The sequence below is a fragment of the Mirounga angustirostris genome, unplaced genomic scaffold (genome assembly GCF_029215605.1).
Source record: "Mirounga angustirostris isolate CCGP_5_RB_7025 unplaced genomic scaffold, mMirAng1.0.hap1 SCAF_13, whole genome shotgun sequence".
In the NCBI taxonomy this organism is placed as follows: Eukaryota; Metazoa; Chordata; class Mammalia; order Carnivora; family Phocidae; genus Mirounga; species Mirounga angustirostris.
Window position 1 is genome coordinate 52,752,129 of NW_026991721.1, and position 27,219 is coordinate 52,779,347.

General features: G+C 47.2%; 1 protein-coding gene across 4 annotated transcripts; it reads right to left on the bottom strand.

Annotated features, from left to right (window-relative positions):
• Positions 1–2,073: 2,073 nt before the first annotated feature.
• Positions 2,074–26,634, bottom strand: B3GNT6 (UDP-GlcNAc:betaGal beta-1,3-N-acetylglucosaminyltransferase 6). 4 transcript variants are annotated; one of them, XM_064576885.1, is made up of 4 exons: positions 24,682–26,634; positions 9,012–10,687; positions 5,064–5,782; positions 2,074–3,285 (listed from the first exon to the last, which is right to left on the bottom strand). In XM_064576885.1, exon 2 carries the CDS (start codon positions 10,685–10,687, stop codon positions 9,542–9,544), a length of 1,146 nt encoding a protein of 381 aa, XP_064432955.1. In that variant the 5' UTR covers positions 24,682–26,634; the 3' UTR covers positions 2,074–3,285; positions 5,064–5,782; positions 9,012–9,541. The 4 variants fall into 4 exon arrangements, with proteins under 4 accessions (XP_064432955.1, XP_064432956.1, XP_064432954.1 ...); XM_064576886.1 differs by lacking the exon at positions 2,074–3,285 and having other exon boundaries at positions 3,962–5,440; positions 5,566–5,782; XM_064576884.1 differs by lacking the exon at positions 2,074–3,285 and adding an exon at positions 3,962–4,895.
• Between the last annotated feature and the right edge of the window lie 585 nt (positions 26,635–27,219).

Sequence of the window (27,219 nt, forward strand, 5' to 3'; positions counted from 1 at the left end):
ATAACCATGTCTACAAGTTCCCCTACTCCCATCTAGCCAAGAGGCTGTAGGGAGGACTGTAGCCAAGGATTATAGGGAGAGAGATGAGTCAGACACTCAGAACTTTCAGGTTGGGAGAGGTTGCTAATGGTATTCTCCTGAGAGTGCAGGAAATGGGAAGGTCACAATGGACTTCCAGCAGACACATGGAAAATGGTGATACAGAGGACAAGATTACCTTTCAGTTGCTCTTAATCCCATGACTCTCTGAAACATTGCCTGTATTTTGTTAGTATCCTGGATTTTATTAAGAACCATCCAGAAACAGGCACCTGGGTGGCTCAGTTGGTTAAGCAACGGCTCAGGTCATGATCCTGGAGTCTCAGGATCGAGTCCCGCATCAGGCTCCCTGCTCAGCAGGGAGTCTGCTTCTCCCTCTGACTCTCCCCCTCTCATGCTCTCTCTCTCTATCTCATTCTCTCTCTCAAATAAATAAATAAAATCTTAAAAAAAAAAAAAAAAAAGAACCATCCAGAACCAAGTGGAATTCATTCCAGGAATGCAAACTTGGTTTAACATTAGAGAATCCATTAAGAGCATTAGCTTACTAGGGCTGCCATCACAAAGTACCCCAAACAGGGCAGCTTAAACAACAGAAACGTATTGTCTCACAGTTCTGGAGCCTAGAAATCCAAGATCAAGTGTCATTAGGGTTGGGTCCTTCTGAGGGCTGTGAGGGAGAATCTGTTCTGTGCCTTCCTCCTCGTTTCTGGTGGTTGGCTGGCAATCTTTGGCATTTTTTTTTAAAGATTTTATTTATTTATTTATTTATTTATTTATTTATTTATTTATTTATTTATTTGAGAGAGAGAGAAACAGCATGAGAGGGGAGAGGGCCAGAGGGAGAAGCAGGCTCCCCGCTGAGCCAGGAGCCCGATGTGGGACTCGATCCCAGGATTCCAGGATCATGACCTGTCCCTCTGCCTACTTGTGCTCTCTCTCTGTCAAATAAATAAATAGAATCTTTAAAAAAAAAAAGATTTTTTTATTTATTTGCTTGACAGAGAAAGAGAGAGCACAAGCGGGGGGGTGGCAGGCAGAGGGAGAAGCAGGCTCCCCGCCGAGCAGGGAGCCCGATGTGGGACTCGATCCCGGGACTCCAGGATCGTGACCTGAGCTGAAGGCAGTCGCTTAACCGACTGAGCCACCCAGGTGCCCCAGACACACCATTAAGTGAAAAAAAGCAGAGGCTGAAAGAGTGTCTATATAGTATGCTGCTCTTCATATCAGAAAGAAGAGAATATAAGAACACACACAGGGATCTGCTCATTTGGGCAAAGGAAATACAGGAAGGACAGTCTGGGAGACTGGTTCCTGAGGCACAGGTGGGGAGGGGTGGAGAGAACAGGGAATGGGAACCGGAGAGCAGGGAAGTGGAGAGAGTGATTTGTCTCCAACTGTATCTTTGTACATGTGTATTATTGAGATATAATTTACAACCATACAATTCACCCTTTTGAAATGTAAGATTTTAGTCTGTTGCAAAGATTTTAGTCTGTTGCAAAATGGTACAGTGATCACCATGATCTCATTCCAGAATATTTTCATCTTCCCATTAGCAGTCACTCCCCCTTGCCTCCCCCCAACTCCAGGTGACCATGAAACTACTTTATGTGTTTATGGATTTGCTGTTCTGGACATTTCATACAAATAGAATCAAATAACAGGTGGCTTTTGGCGTCTGGCTGCTTTCGCCCAGCAGAATGTTTTCACGGGTCATGCATGTCGTAGCATGGATCAGGATACCCATTCCATTTTATGGCTGGATAATATTCCACTGTATGTATATACTGCATTTTCCTTATCCATTCATTTGTTGATGGACCTTTGGTATTTTTCCACTTTGGAACTATTATGGATAATGCTGCTATGAACATTCACGTACAAGGATTTGTATGAACCCATGTCTTCAATTCTTTGGGGTATATACTTAGGAATGGAATTATTGGGTCATAGAGTAACTCCAGGTGACATTTTTTTTTTAAAGATTTTATTTATTTATTTGAGAGAGAGAGAATGAGAGAGAGCACATGAGAGGGGGGAGGGTCAGAGGGAGAAGCAGGCTCCCTGCCGAGCAGGGAGCCCGATGCAGGACTCGATCCAGGGACTCCAGGATCATGACCTGAGCCGAAGGCAGTCGCCTAACCAACTGAGCCACCCAGGCGCCCAGTGACATTTTTTGAGGAACGGCCAGACTGTTTCCCAAAAAGCCCAGAGCATCCTCATAAGAACCTTGACCCTCCCCATCAAGCCTGTGAAGCTGAAGTTCCTGGGTGAAACCTGAACCAGCCCTGCTCCCTCTCATGCCTTCTGCTAGCACTCTAAAGCTCCAAGCCCCATTCCACCTCCCATGACCTCTGGACTCCTTCTACTCCTCTCTCCCTTGCTCCCCTGCTCCCCATCTCCTCACTCTCCCCAGGACTCTCTCCTGCCCCTCAGATCCCTTCACCTGCAGCCGAATGAACTTTCTGAAATACACATCCAATCTCCTACTCTATTGCTTCAAACTCTTGAAAGCAGGAGAAAAGAATAAAGGATGACATTTGACAAACTAATGTCATTTCTGGGTTTTGGGGAGCATCAGAATTGACCTTCTGGAAAGACTGTTCTTCTACTGGGTAAATTATGTAAATGAACCTGTTGATTACTCAAAGGCCAGGCTGAGTCTAGGCAGGAGGGAAGAAGAGGGTCACCAACCCTACAGAATAATTCTGTAAATGACCATCCCAGGGTGGAGAGGGGCCAGCTCTAAAAATCGTTCTAATGTAGATTTAACTCGGAGAGATTGGCAGTTTCCCCTGGCGGCCTCCAGGGGCAGGGGTGCGGGGCACCCAGGTGAGGAAGCTGAGGTGGGCCTGACCTTGGAGCTCCACCCTCCCCCCTGCCTCGGAGGGTTGCTGCCTCCCGCTCCCAGTGCCACTGACATGGGAGGGTCTGAGGAGGTTTTCCTCCCTCTAAAGGCAAGACAGATGTCGTGGTTGTGTGCGTATGTGCGCGCACAAATTACTGGCTGCGTCCTTCTCTCCAGAGTCCCGAGAGCCAGCCTCTGGCCTTGTGCAGCTGCAGCTTTGGACTCTGCGTGTGGCTGCCATCAGGCGTGGTGGCGAGGGCAGTGCTCAGGGCCCAGGAATGGCAGGCAGGAGGCCTGGGTCTAGAAGACTCGTGTGACCTTGAGCAGCTCATTCTCCCACCCGCGGGCCTCCGTCTCCACATCGGGCCAGTGGGGATGATAATAATCCCTGTTACCTGGTTGGGATAAGGATTCAAGGCAGTCCGGGACTTAGAGGTGCTTTACAACATGATGTCTCTCCATGTTAATTAAGATGTTAAAAAAAAACCCTCTTAAAATAATTTTTTATTATTTTCTTGCACGTCTTTTAGATTCATTCTTAGGTAGCTTTTTGTTTCTATTACGGTATTTTTTTTTTCTTTTAGAGAGAGAGCATGTGAGTAGGGTGTGGGGGGTAGAGCGGGAAGGTGCAGAGGGGGAGGGTGAGAGAGAATCTTAAGCAGGAGCCCTATATGGGGCTCGATCTCACAGCCCTGAGATCATGACCTGAGCTGAAATCAAGAGTCGGACCCTTAAGCAACTGAGCCACCCACGTGCCCCTCTATTATGGTGGTACTTTTAAAAAATGACTTTTCCTGACTGCTTATTACTACTATATAGAAATTAAATTGATTTTTGTATGTTGATTCTGTATCTGGAAAACTTGGTACTTTTAAAAATTAATCAATTATCTGCAAGATGTTTTTGTATGTGTTTTTTGGTGGGTTTTCTATATGTAGACTAATGGTTCTCAATGAGGTGTATTGCTCCCTATTTAAGAGATTTGGAAATTTATAAGGGTTTTTGTTGTTGTTGTTCTTGTTGTGCCCAAGAAATTACACATTACAATTCATACTACTTTATTTTAAAGTATTTTCTTTTTTTTTTTTTTAAAGATTTTATTTATTTGACAGAGAGAGACAGCGAGAGCAGGAACACAAGCAGGGGGAGTGGGAGAGGGAGAAGCAGGCTTCCTGCTGAACAGGGAGCCCGATGTGGGGCTCGATCCCAGGACTCTGGGATCATGACCTGAGCCGAAGGCAGACATTTAACGACTGAGCCACCCAGGCGCCCTAAAGTATTTTCTTTTACTAACCTAATATTAAAATTAAAGAATTATGGTGATTTTTTGACAATATATGTGTGGGGGCGCCTGGGTGGCTCAGTTGGTTAAGCAACTGCCTTCGGCTCAGGTCATGATCCTGGAGTCCCAGGATCGGGTCCCACATCGGGCTCCCTGCTCAGCAGGGAGTCTGCTTCTCCCTCTGACCCTCCCCCCTCTCATGTGCACTCTCTCTCTCTCTCATTCTCTCTCTCTCAAAGAAATAAATAAAATCTTTAAAAAAAAATATATATGTGTGGACAGATTAAATTATCCACGAATTTCACTTCAGGATAGGGAGTATGGCATTAATTTGTTATAGAGAGGGGAAATTGGACCTGATTGGACCTCAGGTTTTGATCATGTTCCTTCTTCTTTCAAGTCATTGTATCTTTGAATCTTTACCTTGCCTTGCTGTGCTCTCACGTCTTGGACAGAAGTGGTGATGGTGAGCACATCTAGTCTTGTACCAAATCTTAAAGGAAGTGCTTTCAACTTTTACAAAGATTTTTTTTTTTTTTAAATCACAAATGGCTGGGGCTCCTGGGTGGCTCAGTTGGTTAAGCGGTGGACTCTTGCTATGGGCTCAGGTCATGATCTCAGAATGGTGAGGTCCAGCTCCACCACCACTCCCTGCTGAGCGTGGTGTCTGCTTGAGATTCTCTCTCCCTCTCTCTCCCCCCAGCTTGCGCTCTCTCTCTGTATCTAAAAAGAAAGAAAGAAAGAAAAACAATCATAAATGGATGTTGAATTTTATCCATTTTTTTCTCCTGCACCAGAGATACATTTCTTTTGATATGATGTCCCACATTGACAGATCTTCCTTTTCTATCCATACATGGTGATTGCTTTTCTAATGCTAAATAAACCCACCTGGAATTTCTGGGATAAACCCATCCAGATGCTGATACAGTTTCCTGTTTTACATATTGTCAAGCTCCATCTGCAGGCATTTTACGTAGGATTTCGCAAGCGTGTTTGTGAGCGAGGCAGGCCCATCATTTTCTCTGCTTATGTGGTCCTTGTCAATTACCACCTGTCGGGTAACGGTTGTTGGAAGTACCCCCCGCCCCGCCCAGATTTTCACCTACCCAGGGACCGGACGCCAGCTTCCCCGCAGAAACCGTGTGCGGGGAGCGCCCCCTGGCGGCCCTGGGGCGCAAGAGCCTGAGGAGCCGGGCGGGGTGAGGGCCAGATGACAGCACACGAGGTGGCGCCAAGGCTCCGCGGGATGCTGGTCTTTGCTAGGCCTGGTGACGAGAGCAGCTCAGCTTCAGAGAAGGGGTGACCAGGATCCAGAGTGACACAGCAGTCCCATAACTACAGAGTTCTAACCCTTCTGAGCTGTACAGTTCCCGAGTCTTAATCTCTTTACCTATAAAGTGGGGATAATCCATCGGCTTTCAGGAAAATAGGAGGAAGCTGTCAAAGCACAGAAGTCAGACTTCCTAGAGAATAAGGAAGGTGTCCTCTCTTGGCCTCAGCATTCTTGTTTTCTTGTCTGTTACAAGCCCTTGATAAATGGCAGCTAGGGAGAAGGGGATTCAGGACTCGTGATAATTGTTCAGCATGACAGTCTGCATCAGGGAGGTCTGTGTGAAGGAAGAACATATGTTCATTCATTAATTATAGTTTATTATTTAATCATTGTTCATTTATTCAACAAATATTTATTGGACACTGGTAGGCAGAATAATGATCCCCAAGAGACGTCTGCACCCTCATCCTTGGAGCTTACAAATAGTTTAGGTTACAAGGGAAAAGGGAAGTAAGGTTGCAGGGGGAATGAAGGTTGCTGAAAATCGGAGGATAATCCTGGATTATCCAAGTGGGCCCAATGTGATCACAAGGATCCTTAAAAGTAGAAGGAGGAGCAGGAGTCAGAATTGCTGGTTTTGAAGATGGAGGAAGCTGAAAGAGGCCAGGAAAGGGATTCTCCCCAGAGCTCCAGTAAGGGATATAGTCCTGCTGGCACCTTGTTTTTTTTTTTTTTAAAGATTTTATTTATTTATTTGACAGAGAGAGACACAGCGAGAGAGGGAACACAAGCAGGGGGAGTGGGAGAGGGAGAAGCAGGCTTCCCATGGAGCAGGGAGCCCGAGGTGGGGCTCGATCCCAGGACCCCGGGATCATGACCTGAGCCGAAGGCAGACGCTTAACGACTGAGCCACCCAAGTGCCCCGACACCTTGGTTTTAACTCCATGAAGCTTGTGTTGGACTTCTGACCTACAGAACTGTAAGAGAATAAATTTGCATGGGTTTAAGCAGCCAGCTTTGTGGTAGTTTGTCACAGCTGTGGGAAACTAACACAGCATTCTTTGGGGCACAAGAGCAGATGTGGAGGGTTCTGGGGAATTCAGAGCTAGAACAAGGTAGAGTGTGAGGAGCCACCATGTTGAGAAGCTCTGTGTCCCAGGACTAGTGGGTTGAGAAGGGCTTTTCCAAGGAAGTGACATTTCACCTTGTATCTGAAGATTATATCAAATGAAGCAAGAGCTGGGTCATCTGGGTCGCTCAGTTGGTTAAGCAGCTGCCTTCGGCTCAGGTCATGATCCCAGGGTCCTGGGATCAAGCCCCGCATTGGGCTCCCTGCTCGGCGGGAAGCCTGCTTCTCCCTCTACCTGTCACTCCCCCTTCTTGTGCTCTTGCTCTGTCAAATAAATAAATAAAATCTTAAAAAAAAAAAATGAAGCGAGAGTAGAAAAATGTTTCAGGCAAGGAAACAGCATGGTGGAGGGCCCAGGGGCAAGAGAGAGTGCATCGAACCTCAAGAGGCCCCAGCAGAGTGAGAAATCAAGCAGGAGAAGTCAAAGGAATGCAGGTCAAACTGCCAGTCCCAGAAAGCATTTGCTTTTTATCCGAGGGCAATAGGGCTAGATTTTGAGAGGGGCCAAATTATGACCAGATCTGCCTTTCGGCTGCCGTAGCGTGGAGAGTGGATCCCTAGGAGGCTCTGGCCCACCTGAGAGCTCGTGGTAACCCAGGCCAGACTGGAGCCATGGAGAAGAAGATGGACAGATGAGAACTGACTGGAGGTAAAATCAATGGAACTTGGTGATGGACCAGATGGGTTGTGAGGGAGAAGGAGAGTTTGAGATGCATCATCACCTCCCATCTTCTGGCGTGGGCAAATAAGGTGATGATAGTGCCATTTACTGAGATGGGGACATGGGCGAGGGGGCAGGCCTGAGGTGGGCCTGCAGCACATTCAAGCTGAGGTGACCACCGAGGCAGTTGGATACGCATCAGGAGTTGGGTGAAGGCCTGTTGGAGATTCAGGGTAGACTCTGGGTCCTTGCAGTGAGAAAAAGAGGTTTCTCAACCTCAGCACTATTGATGTTTTGGGTAGAGCAGTTCTTTGTTTGGAGGTAGGCCTGGAATGTTGGCCTCATCTGCGAGGTCAGAGCTGGGTCACAGGCCCACCATGTTCCAATCCAGGGGAAGGGGAGGGTGAGCACAGGTGAGGCAGGGTTCAGGTGCGCTCCCCATGGTGTCCACTGTCATCTAAGAACACCTGGTCACAGGGCCACGCCTGTTTGCCACGGAAGCTGGGCAGTGTAGGCTAGGGAGGGGGCAGCAGATTTTGGCGGACAGCTGTAACCTCCTAAATGATGCGAGTGACGTGGGGGGTGGTGGCGGTTGGAAGGCATTTCCCGTGAAGGGATGAGAGCTTGTGTGGAGACTCAGAGGCAGGAGGGAGCCCCGCAAAGCAGGACTGCCTGTGGTTCTGCCCGGATCGAGTCCGCCAGCGGGGAGGAATGGGTCTTGTCCTGAGGGCAGGGAAGGCGTTTGGTCAGCCTCCTGACTTCCCACCCGGGCTCCTTCCTCCTTGAAGTTGTGTCCTTCTTGTCGTCTCCCACAGCTGGGACCTTGATACTCCTTCCTTCCTTCCTCCCTCCCTTTTTTCTCTGTCTCTTTCTCTCTCCCTCCTTCCCTCTCTCTCTCTCTTTCTTTCAAAGATTTTATTTATTAATTTGTCAGAGAGAGAGAGCGCACAAGCAGAGGGAGCGGCAGGCAGAGGGAGAAGCAGATTCCCTTCTGAGCAGGGAGCCCGATGTGGGACTCGACCCCAGGACTCTGGGATCATGACCTGAGCCGAAGGCAGACGCTTAACCGACTGAGCCACCCAGGCGCCCCTTGATATACATTTCTGCCTCACCCTGAGGCTGTTTCGTTTATTTTCTACTTTGCCAAGATGGCTGACAGCTCCTGGAGGTCAGGGCCACAGCCTGATCCTCAGTCCTGATCACTGACTCCCCAGCCTCCTAGCTGATGTTCGCGGCAGATTCCAGTCACCCCTGCACACCCTCTAATCATTGTCCCTCAAGGCTACTAATCGGATTCCCCGCCCCCAACACGGTTCTGTACACTGACCTCCACAGGCTTTCCAAATACTGTCCAGATTTCCCAATCAGCGTCTTTCACAGTTTCATCATCACTGACCCCCACACTGATCCCACCCTGAACCCCCAGCTTGGTTCCCCAAGGCTGACCAACCCTGAGGCCCAGACCCTGGCAAGGAGGCTGTCTGTGACCCCGCGCGCAGCCCCCCATCCCGGGAGTAAGTGCTGGTGGGGCAGGTGTGCATGGGCAAGCCTATTAGAAGAGGCCATTAGCTGAGGTCGTGAGTGTGGAGGGGGCTATAGCGGTGGGATGACTGGGAATGACCACATGACCCTGGATCAGTCACTGTCCTCACTGAGTGTCAGGTTCCCACTTTGCACAGTGGGGATTTTGACCTCACAGAGGTGTCGGGGGGTGAGGGAGTGGTGGAGAGAACTGGGTGGGAGGAAGGCTGTCAGACCCCCCCAGGCTCTGACCTGGTTGTTTCCCAGGTCCCCAGTGCGAACTGACTTCCGGGGGAAGGGAATCCATCTGCTGACCGTCAGTCCAGCTCCATCTGTACTCACTCCGGAGCGAATGATGACAACGACCACCCGTGTACTGCACCCAACAGGCGACACTGGATCCTGACTCTACCGCCCACACGGGCTCAGTGCAGGGGCCGCCCGCAGGCTCCTCCAGGGGGCAATGGAGCTGGGTTTGGAGGGTTAAAACACATCCCTTGCCCAGTGGGCTTCACTCCTAGCTGCACGTTGGGATCATCTGAGGAGCTTAGGAAATACCCAGATGTCTGAGGACACTCCAGGCCGATATAGCCAGAACTGTGGAGATGGGGCCAGGAGCCAAGCCCTTCCCACCCCCGCCCAGGCGATTCCAGTGTGTAGTGGGGTCGGGGGCACCGAGCTGGGTGCGGTCGAAGATATCCAGAGCAGGGAGGATGCATTCTCAGCACGGAAAGCGTCCGGTGTGGAGGCGGCTCCCGCTCCCGCGTCCGGCCCGCCTGTCCTCAGGACACCCTCGGGCCCCGGCCACAGCTCAGCGCGGCGCTGTACAGCGCCTTCCACATGAGCAACATCTCGTAGGGCGCGAAGCGGTGCACGACCAGCAGCTCGCGGTACAGGCAGGGGTCGAAGGAGGACTTGGCGGCGCCGGGCAGCTGCAGGCCGAAGGGCCGGATGCCCTGGTGGCTGCTGGGCGCCAGGCCGGCGCGCTTCAGACACATGCCCATGGAGGCGTCATCGATGGGGAAGAGCGGGGTGCGGCGGGCGGCCACGCGCAGGGCCCCGGCGGTGTGGCGGGACAGGAGGAAGCCGCCGCCGCTGCAGTACACCGGGGAGGCCTCCCCGGGGAAGAGCTGCGGGGGCACGAAGTACTTGCTCCCGCTGTCGCGGATGGGCACCGAGCCGTCCATGAGCTGCCCGGCGAAGAGGTGGCGCTCGGGCCGCTGCGTGCCCAGGAAGTGGAGCACGTTGGCGGTGTGCACGAAGACGTCGTCGTCACAGCTGAGCAGGAAGCGCGCGTGCGGGCAGCGCCCGGCCAGCCAGTCGAGCAGGTGCAGGTGCTTGAGCGTGAGGTTGAGGAAGGTGTCGGTGAAGGCCCACTGCAGCATGTCGCCGTGCTCGCGCGCCTCCAGCTCCACCAGCGCCGCCAGGCGGCCCGCGCTCTCGGCGTCCTCGCGCGCGGGCGAGCCCAGCAGGAAGAGGCGGCGCACCTGCCGCCCGTGGTAGCGGCGCTCCTGCCCCCACGTGCGGCGGATGAGCTCGCGCCGGTCGTAGTTGGCGGGCGACGACTTGACCGCCAGCAGCAGGAAGACCCCGCGGCGGCCCGCGCACTTGGCTGGCGCGTCCCAGAGCAGGGGAAAGTGGCGACAGTGGCGGTACCGCAGGAAGTCCTGGATGCGTGCGGGCAGCTGCTCGAAGTCGACCGTGGCGTTGACCGAGTCGTTGGCCACACACGGGGACCCTGAACTGAACGCCGACGGCTGCACGGCCGCAGGGGCCGCAGGGGCAGCCTCCGTAGAGCCATCCCACATCTTCTGCCGCTGGGACCTGGAGGCTTGGAGGAGCCAGAGGTGCAGGGCCAAGAAACTCACACCCACCAGAAGGAGGGTCAGAGGCTTAGGATTCAGGGACCTGCGGCAGGGAGAAGCCATCTGTGGGGGAAACCGAGTCAGAGGTGAACCAGGAGTCATGTTTGACATCAGTGGAAGGACACTCTGACCCCATCACGAACCAGGCCTGTCTCAACTTTGCTGCTACAAGGTCAAAGGAAACCACAATTCAAGATTACACGGAAGCATCTGGTGTCTCCCACGGTCTGGAGTGCTCTGACCTTTAGAATCTCATTGTCTCTCCACGTCTCCCCATGCCACCTAGGCGGAGCAGACTCACGTCAAAGTCAAAAATCTTCATCTTCCCGTGAATTCTTATCCTGCTTTTCCACCTCAGTCAATGGTACCACCATCCACCCAGTTGCTCCAACCAGAAGCCTGGGCTCTCCCCACACTCCACTTACATCCACGCTCCATATCCTTGAGTTCCTGCTTCCCAATCTCTGTGCTTATTCCCTCCTCTCCATCCCTGTCAGCCCTGACTCTCTCTGATCCATCTCCCCCCCCTTACCACCCTAGTCAAGGAAGCATGAGGTGATAGCATTGGACTCAGACCCAGGTCAGATTCTGGTGTCCCCACTTACTCGTATCCTCTTGAACAAGTCACTTCCGATCCCTAGGGTTGAGTGTTGTCTATAAGAAAGGGTTACTAGAGGGGCGCCTGGGTGGCTCAGTCGTTGGGCGTCTGCCTTCAGCTCAGGTCATGATCCCAGGGTCCTGGGATCGAGCCCCGCATTGGGCTCCCTGCTTGTCAGGAAGCCCGCTTCTCCCTCTCCCACTCCCCCTGCTTGTGTTCCCTCTCTTGCTGTCAAATAAATAAATCAAATCTCTAAAAAAAGAAAAGAAAAGAAAGCGCTAGTAGATTCCTACTTTGCAGGGTTGTTGGGAGCATTAAATGAGCACAAAGTAGCCAATCAGCGAGTGGCACTGATATTATGACCTCTTCCACTTCCTCTGGCCCCACTTCTTTTTCTTTCTGCCTGGCATTATTTTGTTCCCCAAACATGCCAAATCAGGTCTTCTTTGCTGTGTATCTAACTCCCCGCACCTGCCCGCTGCACCTCAAGCCCTGCTTTCATGAAGAAAGACAAACTCCAGATCACAATAGCCTTTCCTGTATTGACTCCCTGTGAATCCCATCACACTGGGTTCTGTCCTTAAAACACACTCTGCTCTGTTTCAGAGATGCTACTCTCTCCTGCCTTTCCTCCTCCCTCTTTAACCATGTCTCTCAATTCCCTTTGCTCATTTCCTCCTCTTTCCACCTTTAATAGTGGGAGGTGCCCAGGCTCTGTCCTAGATATCTCCTTTGCCTGGGGACCTCCGAGCTCCAGTGCCATATGTCCATCCAGCCACCTATTACCTAGCAGCTCCACGTGGTGGCCCACAGCCACTCCGGGTGCAACCTCTCATCTCCGTCCCCAGAGTTGTCCCAGAGTGTCACCACCCACTGTGTTTTTTGTTCAAGCCCCAAACTGTGATTGACTCCCTCCTTGTCTTCATCCCCCCACCCAAGCCCAGTTGATTTTAATCCCTAAATGTTTCATCAACCTGTCCACTTCCACTCCCGCTATCAACAGGCTAATCCAAACTAGCATCAGCTGCTCAGATGACATAGCCTCCCGCTCGGTCTCTCCACATACTTCCATGCTCTCAGCAGATCCCTCCTCCACAGTAGCTGGATTACCTGTGACCCGTGCAGATTTCATGCCACACCTCATGCTCTTTTCCTCAGCTTCCTACCGTCAGCCCCCTGCCCTGGCCACCAGCCTTAGCCTGGCAAAGCTCTTTCGGCCTTGGAGCTCCCCTGCCTGGATGGACCCCGTCTCCCTCCTTTGCCTCTTGTGTTCTTGTGTTCCTGCTTGTGTTCCCTCTCTTGCTGTGTCTCTCTCAAACAAATAAATATATTTTTAAAGATTTTATTTATTTATTTGACAGAGAGAGAACAAGTAGGCAGAGAGGCAGGCAGAGGGAGCCCGATGTGGGGCTCGATCCCAGGACCCTGGGATCATGACCTGAGCTGAAGGCAGCCACTTAACCGACTGAGCCACCCAGGCACCCCATAAATAAAATCTTAAAAAAAAAAAAATTTGTTGAATGAATACTTGGCCAAAGTATATGCTCAATAAATATTTTCAGATTGAGTCATTTCCGTATAGTAGGTGTTACTAGATTGAATTGTGCTCTAGTGCTTGTGTATTGTAGTCTATGCACAATGTCTAGCACAAGATGGGCACAAAGCAGGTGTTCAATGAAATAATGGCAGTGCCATGGGGCGCCTGGGTGGCTCAGTCGGTTAAGTGCCTGCCTCTGACTCAAGTCATGATCCCAGGGTCCTGGGATCCAGCCCCGCATTGGGCTCCCTGCTCAGAAGGGAGTTTGCTTCTCCCTCTCCCTCTGCCACTCCCCCTGCTTGTGTGTTCTCTCTCTGTCGAATGGATAAATAAAATTTTAAAATAATAATAATGGCAGTGCCAGTAACTACCCAAAAAAGTGAGAGATCCTTGCAAAAGTGTTGGTGCAATCACAGTCCATTAGAAATACTAGAGTTAGGCTCCTGTAGCTCTCAGTGTATTCCTGCTTCAGCGTTTGATGCACTGAGACAGGAGAGACAGCGAGATGGTCTAAGTCTACTTAATCATCGCTCTAGGCTCAGGGGCTTGTCCTGTGCCTAGCACATTTGCGGCAGGCCACATTTTTTTTAGTGAATGAAAGATTTTAAAAATGAATGAGAACAAAATTTGGAGGCTGAATAACTGGGACTGAGTCTCAACTGCTTTAGCTGTGGGACTTTGTGTCAAGTCCTGAATCTGTGTTTGAGTTTCAACTGAGAAATTGAGAAGGTTAACACTCATCCTTCAGTGCAATCAGGAGGCATTCTCTATCTTCTTTCTCCCTGCCCAGAATCATTTCCAGAAAGAAAAATCATCTCAGTCTTTTTTTATTTGACAGAGAGAGACATAGTAAGAGAGGGAACACAAGCAGGGGGAGTGGGAGAGGGAGAAGCAGGCTTCCTGCCGAGCAGGGAGCCCGATGTGGGACTCAATCCCAGAACCCTGGGATCATGACCTGAGCCGAAGGCAGACGCCTAACGACTGAGCCACCCAGGCACCCCTCGTCTCAGTCTTAATGCAACAGTAATTCTTGTCTCAAGGAAACTTGCATTTACTTTGATAAAGCTGAACCAGGAAGCTGAATCAGAGCCACTTTTTGATATGAGTAAGGAAAAGTTTGGGCTGGGTCCTGTCCTTGAGGGTGGTGCTGGTGTGTGGAACTGTGTTCCTGGATGCTGACACTGTGGAGCTTTGGGTGTCCTCTGTGGTTCTTTTTGCTGGATTTCCCCCTTTTCTCAGTGCACTCTTCCAGATCGCCTGCAGTCCTCACACCTTAGGCTTTCACGGCCTCTGCCGGCCCTGATCCCTCATCCCTCAGGACTCAGCTCAAGCACCACCTCCTGCAGGAAACCTGGTACGAGCTCAATTCAACGTGTCCTTGTTACCGTGGCTGCTGAATAACTAAGTTGGTAAAAGAGGCCATACGTGCCACGTAGGTGACCCTTTCAAGCCTCACATTCCTCATTTGTGGGAACATGGGCAAGTCATTTATCTCAGTGCCTCGGAGGATAATAGGATTTGATTTGTGTAAGGTGACCCATGCATGGCATGCAGTAAGTGGGTACTACAGTAACATTAGCAACTAACTAACACAAAAATGTTTATGGGGCAGAAGAGGATCATATAAAGTTCCTTTGTGACCCTGTCACTTCTTTCTCCATTTATTGTTCCATGCGTATGTTTCCTTTCCTTTGCAATGCTATTCACTCTGCCTGGGATTCTCTTTCTCATGTTCTAGGAACAGGAAAAGTTTCTGTTGGTTATTCCCTCCTCTGGTTTCATGCCGAGACGGATGAATGGAACACAGATTCCTGGGTTATCCACCAGCCCCATACCACCCTAAGGTATTCCTGGGGAATACATGCACAGTGGATATGGCAAGCAAACAAATTTTTTATTACTTTTGGCCCCAACTCCAAGCATGGAACCTTAACGCGGAAGTTTTGTCCTGGTTCCTTTCTCTCCCTGTCCTTCCTCTGGTTCTTGCTTCTCCCTCTAAGGAGAGGGGTGGCTGGGAGGGGGAGAAAATGCACCTCCTCACCAATGGGAAGCAGCCCAAGCCCCCGTCTTACCTCGAGTGTCTGAGAGAGAAGAAATAGACAGGAGCCGTCCCCAGACTGGGACCTACCTTCAACACTCTGCTTTTCACAAGCTGAGGCCCCACCCCCGGGACTGGGCTTGGTTCAATATTCTTGAATCTGACCAATCCATGACATCTATCCTCCTTGGAGGGAAGGTGAAGTGGAGACAGGTACAAGCTTCCTACAGTGACAGCTTACCCTTTGTGATGAAGCTAAATGCTATCTCTTCCGGTTTTGTTGACTCCACCCACGACTGCCTTGGCCTCTCCTGCAGTATGCCTGACGGAATCGTTGAATGCTGTATTTTCATGATCAGTTCTCCCTGCTGGACTGAGAGCAACTCCAGGGCCTGGGGCCTGTTCTGTTAACATAGGGTATGCTCTGGGGAATGCCTGGGGGGCTCAGTTGGTTAAACGTCTGCCTTCAGCTCAGGTCATGATCCCAGGGTCCTGGGATCGAGTCCCGCATCGGGCTCCCTGTTCAGCAGGGGGCCTGCTTCTCCCTCTGCCTCTGCACCTCCCCCTGCTTGTGTTCTCTCTCTCTCTGACAAATTAATAAAATCTTTAAAAAAATTTAAAAATATAGGATTTGCTCTGAAATCTTTGTTGGGGAAATTGTATGTAAAATGTTCATACAGGCATATTTTCTAAAGGCATTAATGACATCCGAGCATACTGTATTTGGCAAACGATCATGGGCTTCATCCCATTATCACTGTGAGTGGTCAATCAGACTCGGTCTTGGTCCTCAAGAGCTCACCATCTCTTGGGAGAGCCAGATATTGAATATTTATAAAGGGGTAGGATGCATACAAAACACAGAGAGGGAACTTGGAGAAGGGAACCTGAGCGAGCCAAGGAAGACTTCACATTAGAACTGGATAATATCAGTTACCTAGTGCTGTGTCACAAACCAACCCCAAACGTAATGGCTCGAAACAACCAGCATCAATTATTTTTCAAGATTCTGCGGGTGGCCTGGGGGCCTCTTGTGCTGGGCCCGCCTGGGCTCGCTCCTGTGGCTCTAGTCAGTTAATGGGTCAGCTGGGGACAGCCGGGCCTCGCACTCTTTGTGCTCCTTCATCCTGGGCTGCCTCACGGCATGGTGGTCTTGGGGTTCCAAGATGGTGAGGGCAGTGGCTACAAGGCCTCTGAGGCCTGACCTTCAGAACTTGCATTATATTACTCCCACCACATTCTGTTGGTCAAAGCGAGTCACAAGACCAGCCCAGATACTGGGGAGGCGCTGCAAAAATTGATGGCCATATTTAACCTGCCACATGGGCTTTGGGATGGTAAGGAGTTTTGCCAGTAGCCAAGGAGAGGGCACTCCTGGGCAGAGCTACAGAGGTAGGAATAAACAGGATGTGTCTGGGACACATTTCAGGCTTAATGTGGTTGGAGGGGTAAATATTGGGAGTTGAAGATACACAGATAGATTAGAAGTACCCTGGGAAGGGCTTTGAATGCCATATCTGGAGTTTTAACTTGGTCCTTTGAAAGTCTTGACAAGTCTCTGTTTTCAAGAGTTCATTATAGTAGCCCAAATGGTGGTACAGTGTCTGGAGAGGGCGAGACTGAAGGCGGGGACCCCAGAGGCAGATGCTGAGTGGGGTATAGGCTTGGGAGCAAGGTATGGCCCAGCCTAAACTGGGCAGGGGCTGTCAGAATGGCAGGATGGTGTCCTTGGAGATTGGTGCTTTATTGGATATTCTATGAGAGCATTCACCTCTCAGGCTCCTTGTCCTTCTTGCTTATTTAGAGGGTCCTGGGTCCGTGGGGAGTAACTGGATGAAAGAAGAGTGTGGGATGAGGATGAATGGGAAGTGAGTGGTGGTAGGAAGAAGGAAAAGGGGGGACGGGGCTTGAGTATAGGTTTCAATGGGGATTGTAAGAGATAGCTGGAGGATTAGGGAAGCCCAGACTTCCTGGAAACTGGCAGGTGAAGGCTGAGAGACGATGGGAGCACCAATTAAATCTGGGGCATAGGAGGGCAAGAGTACAGCCCCAGGGAGGGACCTGGCTGGATTTTTTTTCCCAGACTGAGAACTCCTGTCGCACTCATGGCTGAGAGTCCAAGGCCTGACATGGAGCCGACCACCATCCAGGTGGGCAGAATGACAATGTTGTTAACTCATTTTAAGTCCCCTAAAAACGCATCTTTTCTCCTTAGCAGAAATGTCTTTTGGGAAGTTAGGGATGAATTGAAGTGGCGAGAGAGTTAGATGGGGTAAGTTTATTGGAGTAAAATGAAGACTTTAGGACAGGCAACTATGGCCTCTCTAGGAAGGTTCTGGAATGGCCGGGGGGAACCTAGTGAGATATATGTAGTGGATATTTGTGGCAGGGTGACTTCAGAAATGTGTGTACTGTTCAGAGGTGGAGTTATAACAATCTTTTTTTTTTTTTTTAAGGTTTTATTTATTTATTTGACAGAGAGAGACGTAGCGAGAGAGGGAACACAAGCAGGGGGAGAAGGAGGGGAGAAGCAGGCTTCCCCGCAGAGCAGGGAGCCTGATGTGGGGCTCGATCCCAGGACCCTGAGATCATGACCTGAGCCGAAGGCAGACGCTTAACGACTGAGCCACCCAGGCGTCCCTGAGTTATAACAATCTTAACTCCTTTCCAGCCCGCCTCTTTACAGTGGGTAGATGTTTTAATCTATTGTAAAAAGTCTCAGCCCTGGGACGCCTGGGTGGCTCAGTTGGTTAAGCAGCTGCCTTCGGCCCAGGTCATGATCCCAGGGTCCTGGGATCGAGTCCCACATCGGGCTCCTTGCTCAGCAGGGAACCTGCTTCTCCCTCTCTCTCCCTCTGCTTGTGCTCTGTCAAATAAATAAAATCTTAAAAAAAAAAAAGTCTCAGCCCAGTGCTTGTTCAGCCACACCCTAGTCTGAAAAACTGGAGTGAGATAAGGCAGAGGAACCTGTCCCCATCTCCAAGACAAACAGGCCTGTGAGCACAAGGTGGCATCTGACGACCAGGAAGGGGAGGAAAGTTGGATGGCCCCTTGTTCCAGGTCAAACTGGTCAATGGGAGAGGGACCTGGAAGAGAGGTTGACTCCTCAGGGTTGTCTACAAGTTTTGAGATACCCCTGGCAGGCCCAGGACAGACATTCTTACAGGAAGGATCCTATTTAGAAAGCCCATTATAATTAGATTCATGCTACACCATGGTGCTAACCCTTCAGACAACCCTACATTTTACAGATCCAGAATCCAACATTTAAAGTTAAGTGACTTGGCTATAGACACGTCTTCAGTGGGGGCCCAAGATCCTAACCCAGGTCTTTAGACACCAAGGACATGAGGTATGTAACTGTACCCTGTCAGGACTTAATGCCAACGGGCCCCCCTGGGAGCCTGCTGCCTCAGGGCGGTGTTGGGTCCGGTACTGCCTCCTCAACCCCCCCCCCCCCCCCCGCCCCACATACCACGTGGAGCACAGATCTAGCCATACACAGACCCTGAGGAACTAGAACACGGGCTCTCACCCTCAGATTCCTTTCCAAGTGAGTGGTGATTCTCTTTGTTTGGAGGTGCCCTGCCCTTCATAATTCCTCTACCTAACCCTTAAATGGTTTGGTTTATAGGACTCAGCCTGAGACTCTCTTCTTTCCTTCCATGATCTCCTCTACTCCCATGGCTTGAAGTATCATGTATGTTTTTCTCAGAGTTATGTCTTCAACCCAGATTGCTCAGCTGAGCTCCAGATCCACAGTATTTTACTACCTTTTAGCTCTCCACCAGGATTCTCTCTGTCTTCACATTCAGTAACTCCCAAACTTACTTGCGAACTCACCCCCAATCTGCTGCTTCCCATTTAACTCAGATGTATTTGATCTTCTATCTGGTATCCCTGCACCCACACTGGCTCCCTTTCGTCCATTTCCCACCCTTTCAGGAGCTTTCCAAATTCAGGTTCTCAACGTGGCTTTGAAAGCCCTGTGTGACTTGATTCCTACTCATCTCCCCAGACACTCACTTTTTGCTCTCTCTGCTGTTACCAGCCTTTCTTTTCCTAACTCCTCTCACCCTTCAGTTAACATAACACTCCTCTTTAGAGAAGTGTCCCTTTCTCCAGTTTCCTCATGCACACTCCCAAAGCCCTCTGTTCCCTCCCTCCATGACACTCACCCCAAATATAACTGGTAGTTACTTGGTGGGCACTAGAGTGTAAGTGCCTAGGGCAGGATGTCTTGTTCTCCATCTGCTCCTAGCACCTAATATGGACATAGCTTTCCAAAGTTTGCTGGGTGGATGGCACAGTGCCATATGGTTCCCACATAGCAAGGCTCGAGAAACGAATCCTCTTTCTCTTTTTATGCTTTCTCCACATTTGAGAATCAGCCCTATTCTGGGGCGAGGCTGGCTTACCAAGTGAGACAGGTCCTGCTTTCTCTAGCACCTAGGTAGACCTGTATTCCAGTACAGGGCTAAAGCAAGAAAAAAAAAAGCTGGGGGGTGGTGGGGGGAAAACCCCACCCCCGACATGCTAGAGCTAAGCCCCATCAGCTCAATAGAAATTCACTCAAATGGTGAGTGCCTGTGTTTGGAGGGTGTGTGTGACAGGGTAGCTTTGGAAAGGCATGAACTACTCTGAGGTGGAATTAAAGCAATCCCAACCCGTTTTCAGTCCTTACTTTTACAAAGCAGAGTCCAAATCACTTTGCAAATTTGCTTGTATTCCTTGGCAGCCTGTTGATTCAGGCAAGGCTGTCCCTTCCTGACATACAAAGGAGGAACTAGTTGACCTATCTACCATATGGTCAGCAGTGATTCAGACTACCCATTCCAGAGGGTTTGGCTAGGAAAACATATTTGAAAAGCCATGGTTTGGATTACTGAATGAGGAGTGGGAAATTCTAGTTATGTTTTACATCTTGCAGATAGTGCTTTGGCCATTGCAAAAGACAGAAGCCAGACATACAACGGCTCGTGCAGTATGTTTTTTCTGTTTTGAAGCTGTAGGGTTCATGTGTTTACTCTGGAGCTCCTAAAGTTGAGAATGCTGTGTACTTACAGATCATAAATGTTTTAGCTTTTGCTTTGCAAATCACCTAGGCTTGGAGTAGAAAGGTATTGCAGTATAGTTCAAAACTCTAATGATAAAGATCCTTCCTGTGAGCAGGATTGCTGCTGGCCTTATACAGACCCTTTCACCTAGAAGCTGAAAAAAGGTGTCCCAAGATGCAACCCTACCAAGGCACATACCTTGACAAGCTGAGCACAGGTTAGATTTCAGCCTCCACTAACTCCCCTCCCTCAAGTGGGTGCCTTGTGCAGTGCACAGACTGTACAACTAAACACGGTGGCCCTACCTTTATATAAATGTATATATTAATATAAACCAGGGTAAAACATTACCAGAAGTCTTATTTCAAAACAGTTATCATTTTTAATACTTTCACCTAGAGAAGTAATGAAATATAGCCTAGGTTATAGCAGATTAGATAAAAATACATATTTCTACTATCTTCTAGAAAAATGATTGTGGCACTGGCAAATCAAATAGAAGTGAATAAGCAGATCTGAGATCACCTGAAAATGGTTAGTTCCTCATAAAGATCCAGTACAACCTATGTTTATTAAGTAATTGCTAGTAGAACAGACATCTGCACCAAAATGAAACTAGGAACCTTAATATTAGCTTGAACGGTTTATCTTTTGGCCACATCAATGACTCAGAAATATTAAATGTGTGGAAATGCTGGACAGTAGACAATGCCTGATCAATACATTAAACAGAAATTGATAATACCTATTTATTAAAACAGACTCACTAATTAATTGGTATTAAATAATTTAGCTCTAAAAAGAAAAGCCAGGGGCGCCTGGGTGGCTCAGTTGGTTAAGTGACTGCCTTCATGATCCTGGAGTCCCGGGATCGAGTCCCGCATCGGGCTCCCTGCTCGGCGGGGAGTCTGCTTCTCCCTCTGACCCTCCCCCCTCTCATGTACTCGTTCTCTCTCATTCTCTCTCTCTCAAATAAATAAATAAAATCTTTAAAAAAAAAAAGCCAAAAGGAAACAAGGACTAATTGTGGAAAGGACTTTGAACTTTTCCTTTTAGAAAGTTAAAAAAAAAAAGTACCCATGACTGTGATGGCTTATTAGTTCCCTGACAACTGCCACATGACACATTTTATATGGCATGAGGAAAGACGGTCAAAAGATCTCAACTTTTTGGAAGTCAACTTAAAAACTGAATGCAACTAGCATTTTTGGACTTTACAGTATGGAATGTAATTCCCTTCATAATGAAAACAAAATCATGTAATTTTATTCAAAGGTTTAGGCACTTTGCTGCAGGCCATTAATGATCTAGTAAAACTAGTATGAAGAAATAATTTTATAGTGTAAATATTTAAACACAAGTCCTATCACATTCAACAAAGAAGTGTATAATGTATAAAATATTTGTATATGTAATGTATAAAATAAAAGTGTTAAATGAATAAAATATTTTCTTTCTGATGAATACACACTGGAATCATCCTGCAGAGAAGCGCAGTGGCAAGCACTATACTGGACTTGCATTACGGAGTTCATTTGTTGAAGACCTAGAGAAGAGGCGGCAAACTCTCAGAACCAGATAGTGAATATTTGAGGCATCACAGGCCACATACATCTCTGTTGCATTTTCTTCTTTCTTTTTGTAAGTTTAAACAACACTTTTAAAATGTAAAAATTGTTCTTAGCTTGCAGGCCATACAACTGCAGACTGAATTGATCTGTGGGCTGTAGTTTGCCAACCCCTGGTCTAGAGCCATATATCATAAAACATTTTTATCATTTTAAGGTGCAGATGATCTCAAAACGAGTATCTGTAGTGAACTGTATTTATGTGCTTATATTTATGTGATTTCCCTAAGAAATGTGCTCTGCTGCAATCTTAGTTACTACTTCTCCAAACTCAATGTAAAAGTGATGTTCTGCAGACACTGCCAGAAGTTTCAAATAAAGCTTCTTTTATGACAATTTTGTGAATAAATTACCAGTGACTAAATCTAGTTCAAGTATCAGCGTTGTATTCTTTAAAGCAATGAAGCAGGTCTTGTTAAGAAGGGTTGAAAAGGAGCTGTGAGCAAAGTGTGACCTGTGGTTGGTGCTATAATATCGACAGCTGCTGAGCTAAACAGAGTGGGGCAATTTTAGGTTACCTGTGATAAATTTTTTGTTTTTAGGGTTGGCTAGGAGGAAATATTCTTGTGATCATTTTCTACACTAGCTGCCAATCAAAACAGGTAGTAATTTGCTGGATTTAATAATAAAGGAAGGTCTTGTGAAACAATACTGGCTATTAAAAGTGAATTAAAATGGGGGTTGGTACTGCTTATTGCAAATGGCCAAGTGTATGTCTGTTACAGTGGAAATTCTGTAGCTAACAATACTGCTTACATTCTTGAGTGCTCGGTCTTCTCCTTAGCTGCTCTGACTGCCTATCAGGGAAAGAATTGTTGCTTGGTGAAACCTGCTATCCCTTACATGTTTTCCACTTTTCCCTCAATGATGTCAAACCAACGTCAAATCCAACATCAAAGTTTATGGTCCCAAGCCAGGGTTTTATCTTCAGTTTGAATTTCAAATGAAGCAGTTCTTTGTATCTGTGTCTAGGTCATTTCCAAATAAAATAAAATACTGAAACATTAATTACTAAACATAAGTTTATCTACTTTGACTTATTGTTGATTAAAGATATTTGACTTAAAGATTATTTTGACTAAAGATATTTGGGCCTGTTAATAAACATGTTCTTTCACCACATTAAGAAATTGTATTATGAAGAAACATGTAGATCTGGATTTGAAGTGGTACATTCATAAATGTGCTAATCTATAGAATGCTGATATGTGACAGTTCACAACTGATGACTTCCTCATTTTCACTGGAAATTAAGGTTACTAAGGGTTACCTTCTGGTAAATACATGTAAGTGAAAAATACTAGAAAAAATAAAGAAGGGAAGCAATCTCAAAAGGCCTGTAAGAAATGAAAGATGTGTTTTTGTTAAGGAAAAAAGAAGAGCAATTTTGTCCTCAAGTAGTTGCACAGAGGTTGTTTAAAGGTTGTTCCAGAATGAGGAAGAGGAAAGGACAAAATCCCACATGGGCATAAAGTTGTAAAGGGTCTGCAGAAGAGGGCAGGGGGTGGAGGGGAGAGAAAGAAGAGGGGGGAATATCTTATTCATGTGGGCAAACTGGCTATGATTGAATGCATTTATTTATAATATATATATATATATATATTTTTTTTAAGAAATGAGCTCAATAGTATATGGATGCAAAACTAGAGGTTGAAATTCCCTATTAAAAGGACACAGTTTCTTGGATTATTGGAAATTTGTCAAAGTCATAGCTGTCCATGTCCTGGTAAATGTGACCAGTCATAACTCCAGTTATCTTAAAATGTTGAATGTCACAGAGACAACTAAATCTCCTCGTCAACTGCATTATAAAGAACTCTCATCAAATCTTTAATCATGGCCATTTAAAGCCTTTTGTCACTCACAGATATTGTTTTACTCTGATGTTTTCCTGAAAACTCTTGTAATCAGCTGCAGGTTTAATCTTCAACAAAAGATTGTCTCAGGGACCCACAGTAAGATTACAGCATTACTCTGGGGTACAGGTTTCTGATGTCATTGTTTAGGTAATTTTAAGATCATACCCTGGACTAATGATTTCTAGAACAAATAGAAAAGCTCATAGGTTCATAAAACTGCAAATCAAGAAACACCTGAATTTATCATATGGCACTGAGTAGACTGATAAAGAATGATTATGATTTCTTCTATGACCTTTGCTCAGAATATTGCTGGTTCTTTAATGTTTCATTTTCTGGGTTTAAGAAACCCCCTTTCTCTTAAGCTATCTATAACATAGCAATTTAGTAGATTATGTCTTTGTAAACAAAAACAAAACATTTATCTTTTCTCCCTGCCTGATCCATCCAAAATTTGGAAACCCTTACTGAATGGTTTTTTTTTCTTTAAAGATTTTATTTATTTGACAGAGAGAGACACAGCGAGAGAGGGAACACAAGCAGGGGGAGTGGGAGAGGGAGAAGCAGGCTCCCCGCAGAGCAGGGAGCCCGATGCGGGACTCGATCCCAGGACCCTGGGATCATGACCTGAACTGAAGGCAGATGCTTAACGACTGAGCCACCCAGGCGCCCCTGAATGTTATTTTCATGGCAATATAGTTATTTGATTAAGTTCAGTAAGAATTTGTTTTTCTTATAACAGGACACAATTGGAAACACTGGTTATATTAGGCTTTGACTGGAGTGTCATGTGTGAGAATGGTGTGCATAGCATCAGAGATGACCAGGTTTAAGAAACTAAGGTGGACTTTAAGGAGTCAGTGCTTTTAAAACCTTCCTGGAAAATCCACCTGGCACCTGGTGTACAGGATTCCCAGCCTTATAGGTGAGTAAGGAAGGCTCCCTCCTGGCAGGCCCAGAAAACTTAAGATATTTTGGGGACCTTGAGAAGGAATTCATCCAAATCTGTGGGTACTGCAAATGAAGTCTGATGGCAAATTCTCCTAGCCTTGAGCCTTTTAAAAGTCCAATCTGATGGGGTGCCTGGATGACTCAGTCGTTAAGCGTCTGCCTTCGGCTCAGGTCATGATCCCAGAGTCCTGGGATCGAGCCCCACATCGGGCTCCTTGCTCAGCAGGAAGCCTGCTTCTCCCTCTCCCCCCACTTGTGTTCCCTCTCTCGCTGTGTCTCTCTCTGTCAAATAAATAAATAAAATCTTAAAAAAAAAAAAAAGTCCAATCTGAGATTCCTAATAAAAGTTCCAGTAAAACAAACTTAAAAAGGCCTCTGTTGTCAATTACCTTTCTTGCTATGGCTCAGTCGTTAAGCATCTGCCTTCGGTTCAGGTCATGATCCCAGGGTCCTGGGATGGAGCCCCGCATCCGGCTCCCTGCTTGGCAGGAAGCCTGCTTCTCCCTCTCCCAGTCCCCCTGCTTGTGTTCCCTCTCTCGCTGTGTCTCTCTCTGTCAAATAAATAAATAAATAAATCTTAAAAACAAAACAAAACAAAAAAACCCAGTCAGGCCAAGTTTGACGAGACTGGACTTGCTTTGCAAACAAAAATAGTCTTACCTCAATTATCTTTGATAAAAGTGGGGGTGATGACAGATAAATTTTATGTTTCAATAGAAAACTATAACCCACCATTGTGGATTATCAGATTCTATTCCTGTTCATTGTCTTTGAGCTTTTTTCACCTCTTTGAAAGCTGAATCCTGCCATCTTGTGCATTTTGTCAGTAATTAACTTTTCCAACTTTCTTCCACCCTCCTGACTTGGCACCATTAAGAACTAAAACTGCCTGTTTCCTAAAGCCCTGCAAGCTGAAGAGAACCTTAAAGGCTTTATCCCAACAGTTTGGGCCACTCAGGAAGTTCACCAGAACATGGTCCTCTGAGCTCCAGGAAATGCCCATGACTGTGAGATTACCACTACCATCGTGATGACTCTGCCATCTAAAGACACTTCAAGACCAACATGTAGAAATCATCTGGACTGACTGCTTTCTGAACTCAAGAAACTGAGTTTATAATCCATTTCAACTATTAGTTTTTGTTTTTCCTTTTCTTTCTCCATAAATTTATGCCTCTTTCCCTTTGCGTATCTCTTACCTCCCACCTTCTAACCTGAATCTTTTCTCCACAACCACTAGCTCAGCTTCTGCTCCTTGAAACACCCTGGGAAGTTTTAGATGGGGGAAATAAAGGAGTCCAGAATACACCACTGTGGCATAACAATTATTTTGAGCTAAGGGCACTGAGAATCTACAGATGCAGGAAGAAGCTTTTCTGAATTCCCTTTATCTGCCTAAAAGTAGAATCTCCCCCAATGAACTCAACTGTTACAAATCCTCTCCCTGGGACTTTTGGTACCACAACTAAGCAGACATTGTCACAAAACTATTGTATCTCCCTTCTTTCTCCTAAGGGCCCATTTATCCTTTCTGAAAGCCATTTGTTTTCCCCTAAGTGCCCTTTCTCCCTTCCCCTTATTAAGATGGCATATGGGGCGCCTGGGTGGCTCAGTCGTTAAGCGTCTGCCTTCAGTTCAGGTCATGATCCCAGGGTCCTGGGATCGAGTCCCACATCGGGCTCTCTGCTCGGCAGGAAGCCTGCTTCTCCCTCTCCCACTCCCCCTGCTTGTGTTCCTGCTCTCGCTATCTCTCTCTCTGTCAAATAAATAAATAAAATCTAAAAAAAAAAAAAAAAAAAAAGATGGCATATGAGCCCCAAATCCTGCTTTTCTCTGAGTTCTTGTGTACAGATGTGAAAAAAAATCTACATTTTCTCTTGCTAATAAGTTTAATTCACAGGCCCCCAACTACTGGATCTAAGAGGGTAGAAGAGAGGTTTTTCCTCCCCAACAGGAGAAAAATGTTAAGTCAAATAGCATGCTCACATGAACCTCAGCAAAACTGGCAACATCTCATCTAGCAACTACAGTTAGACATTTAAGTTTCCTTATTCTTAAAGGAAGTCCAACAGTTTAAAAAACAGCATTGAAGTTTCCCATTCAGGTGGGCTGTGACTTTTTTTTTTCACTTTACAGCCCCCTCTACAAAGGGGTTTAACTTTTAGCCAAATTTTACTCATTATTTCCAAATGTTTACAGCATAGTGAATAAGCTGTAATTTTAGATACTGAAAAACAAGACAAAGTCACTAAACTAATTATATTATGGCACTGATAAGATGCAAAATGTAAGACACAGGTAGATCTACAAATTGCCACTTACTTACAAATTCCAATTATAACTGATTCTCTTTCAAATATCGGTTTTATATAAATACTTATCCAGTAGCACATCATAAACCACAGGGTTAAAAGAATTTCTTCCGTCATGTAAATGTGGAATCGAGAGCTAAAACTGTTCAACTTAGCAACAAATTACTTTTTTCAAGAGCAAAGTAATATGGAACCCATAGGACTCATAAGAAAACCTTAAGCTAGGGGCGCCTGGGTGGCTCAGTCATTAAGCATCTGCTTTCAGCTCAGGTCATGATCCCAGGGTCCTAGGATTGAGCCCTGCATTGGGCTCCCTGCTCGTCGGGAAGCCTGCTTCTCCCTCTCCCACTCCCCCTGCTTGTGTTCCCTTTCTCGCTGTGTTTCTCTCTGTCAAATAAATAAATAAAATCTTAAAAAAAAAAAAAAAAAAGAAAAGAAAACCTTAAGCTAAATCATTATACTTTAAGGGGCATTGGCTAAATTCTGAAGGAACTGGCATTAAAACAGAACTTAGTTTTGGGGTGCACGGCTGGCTCAGTCAGTAGAACACATGACTCTTGATCTCTGGGTTGTAAGTTTGAGCCCCACATTGGATATAGAGATTACTTAAAAATA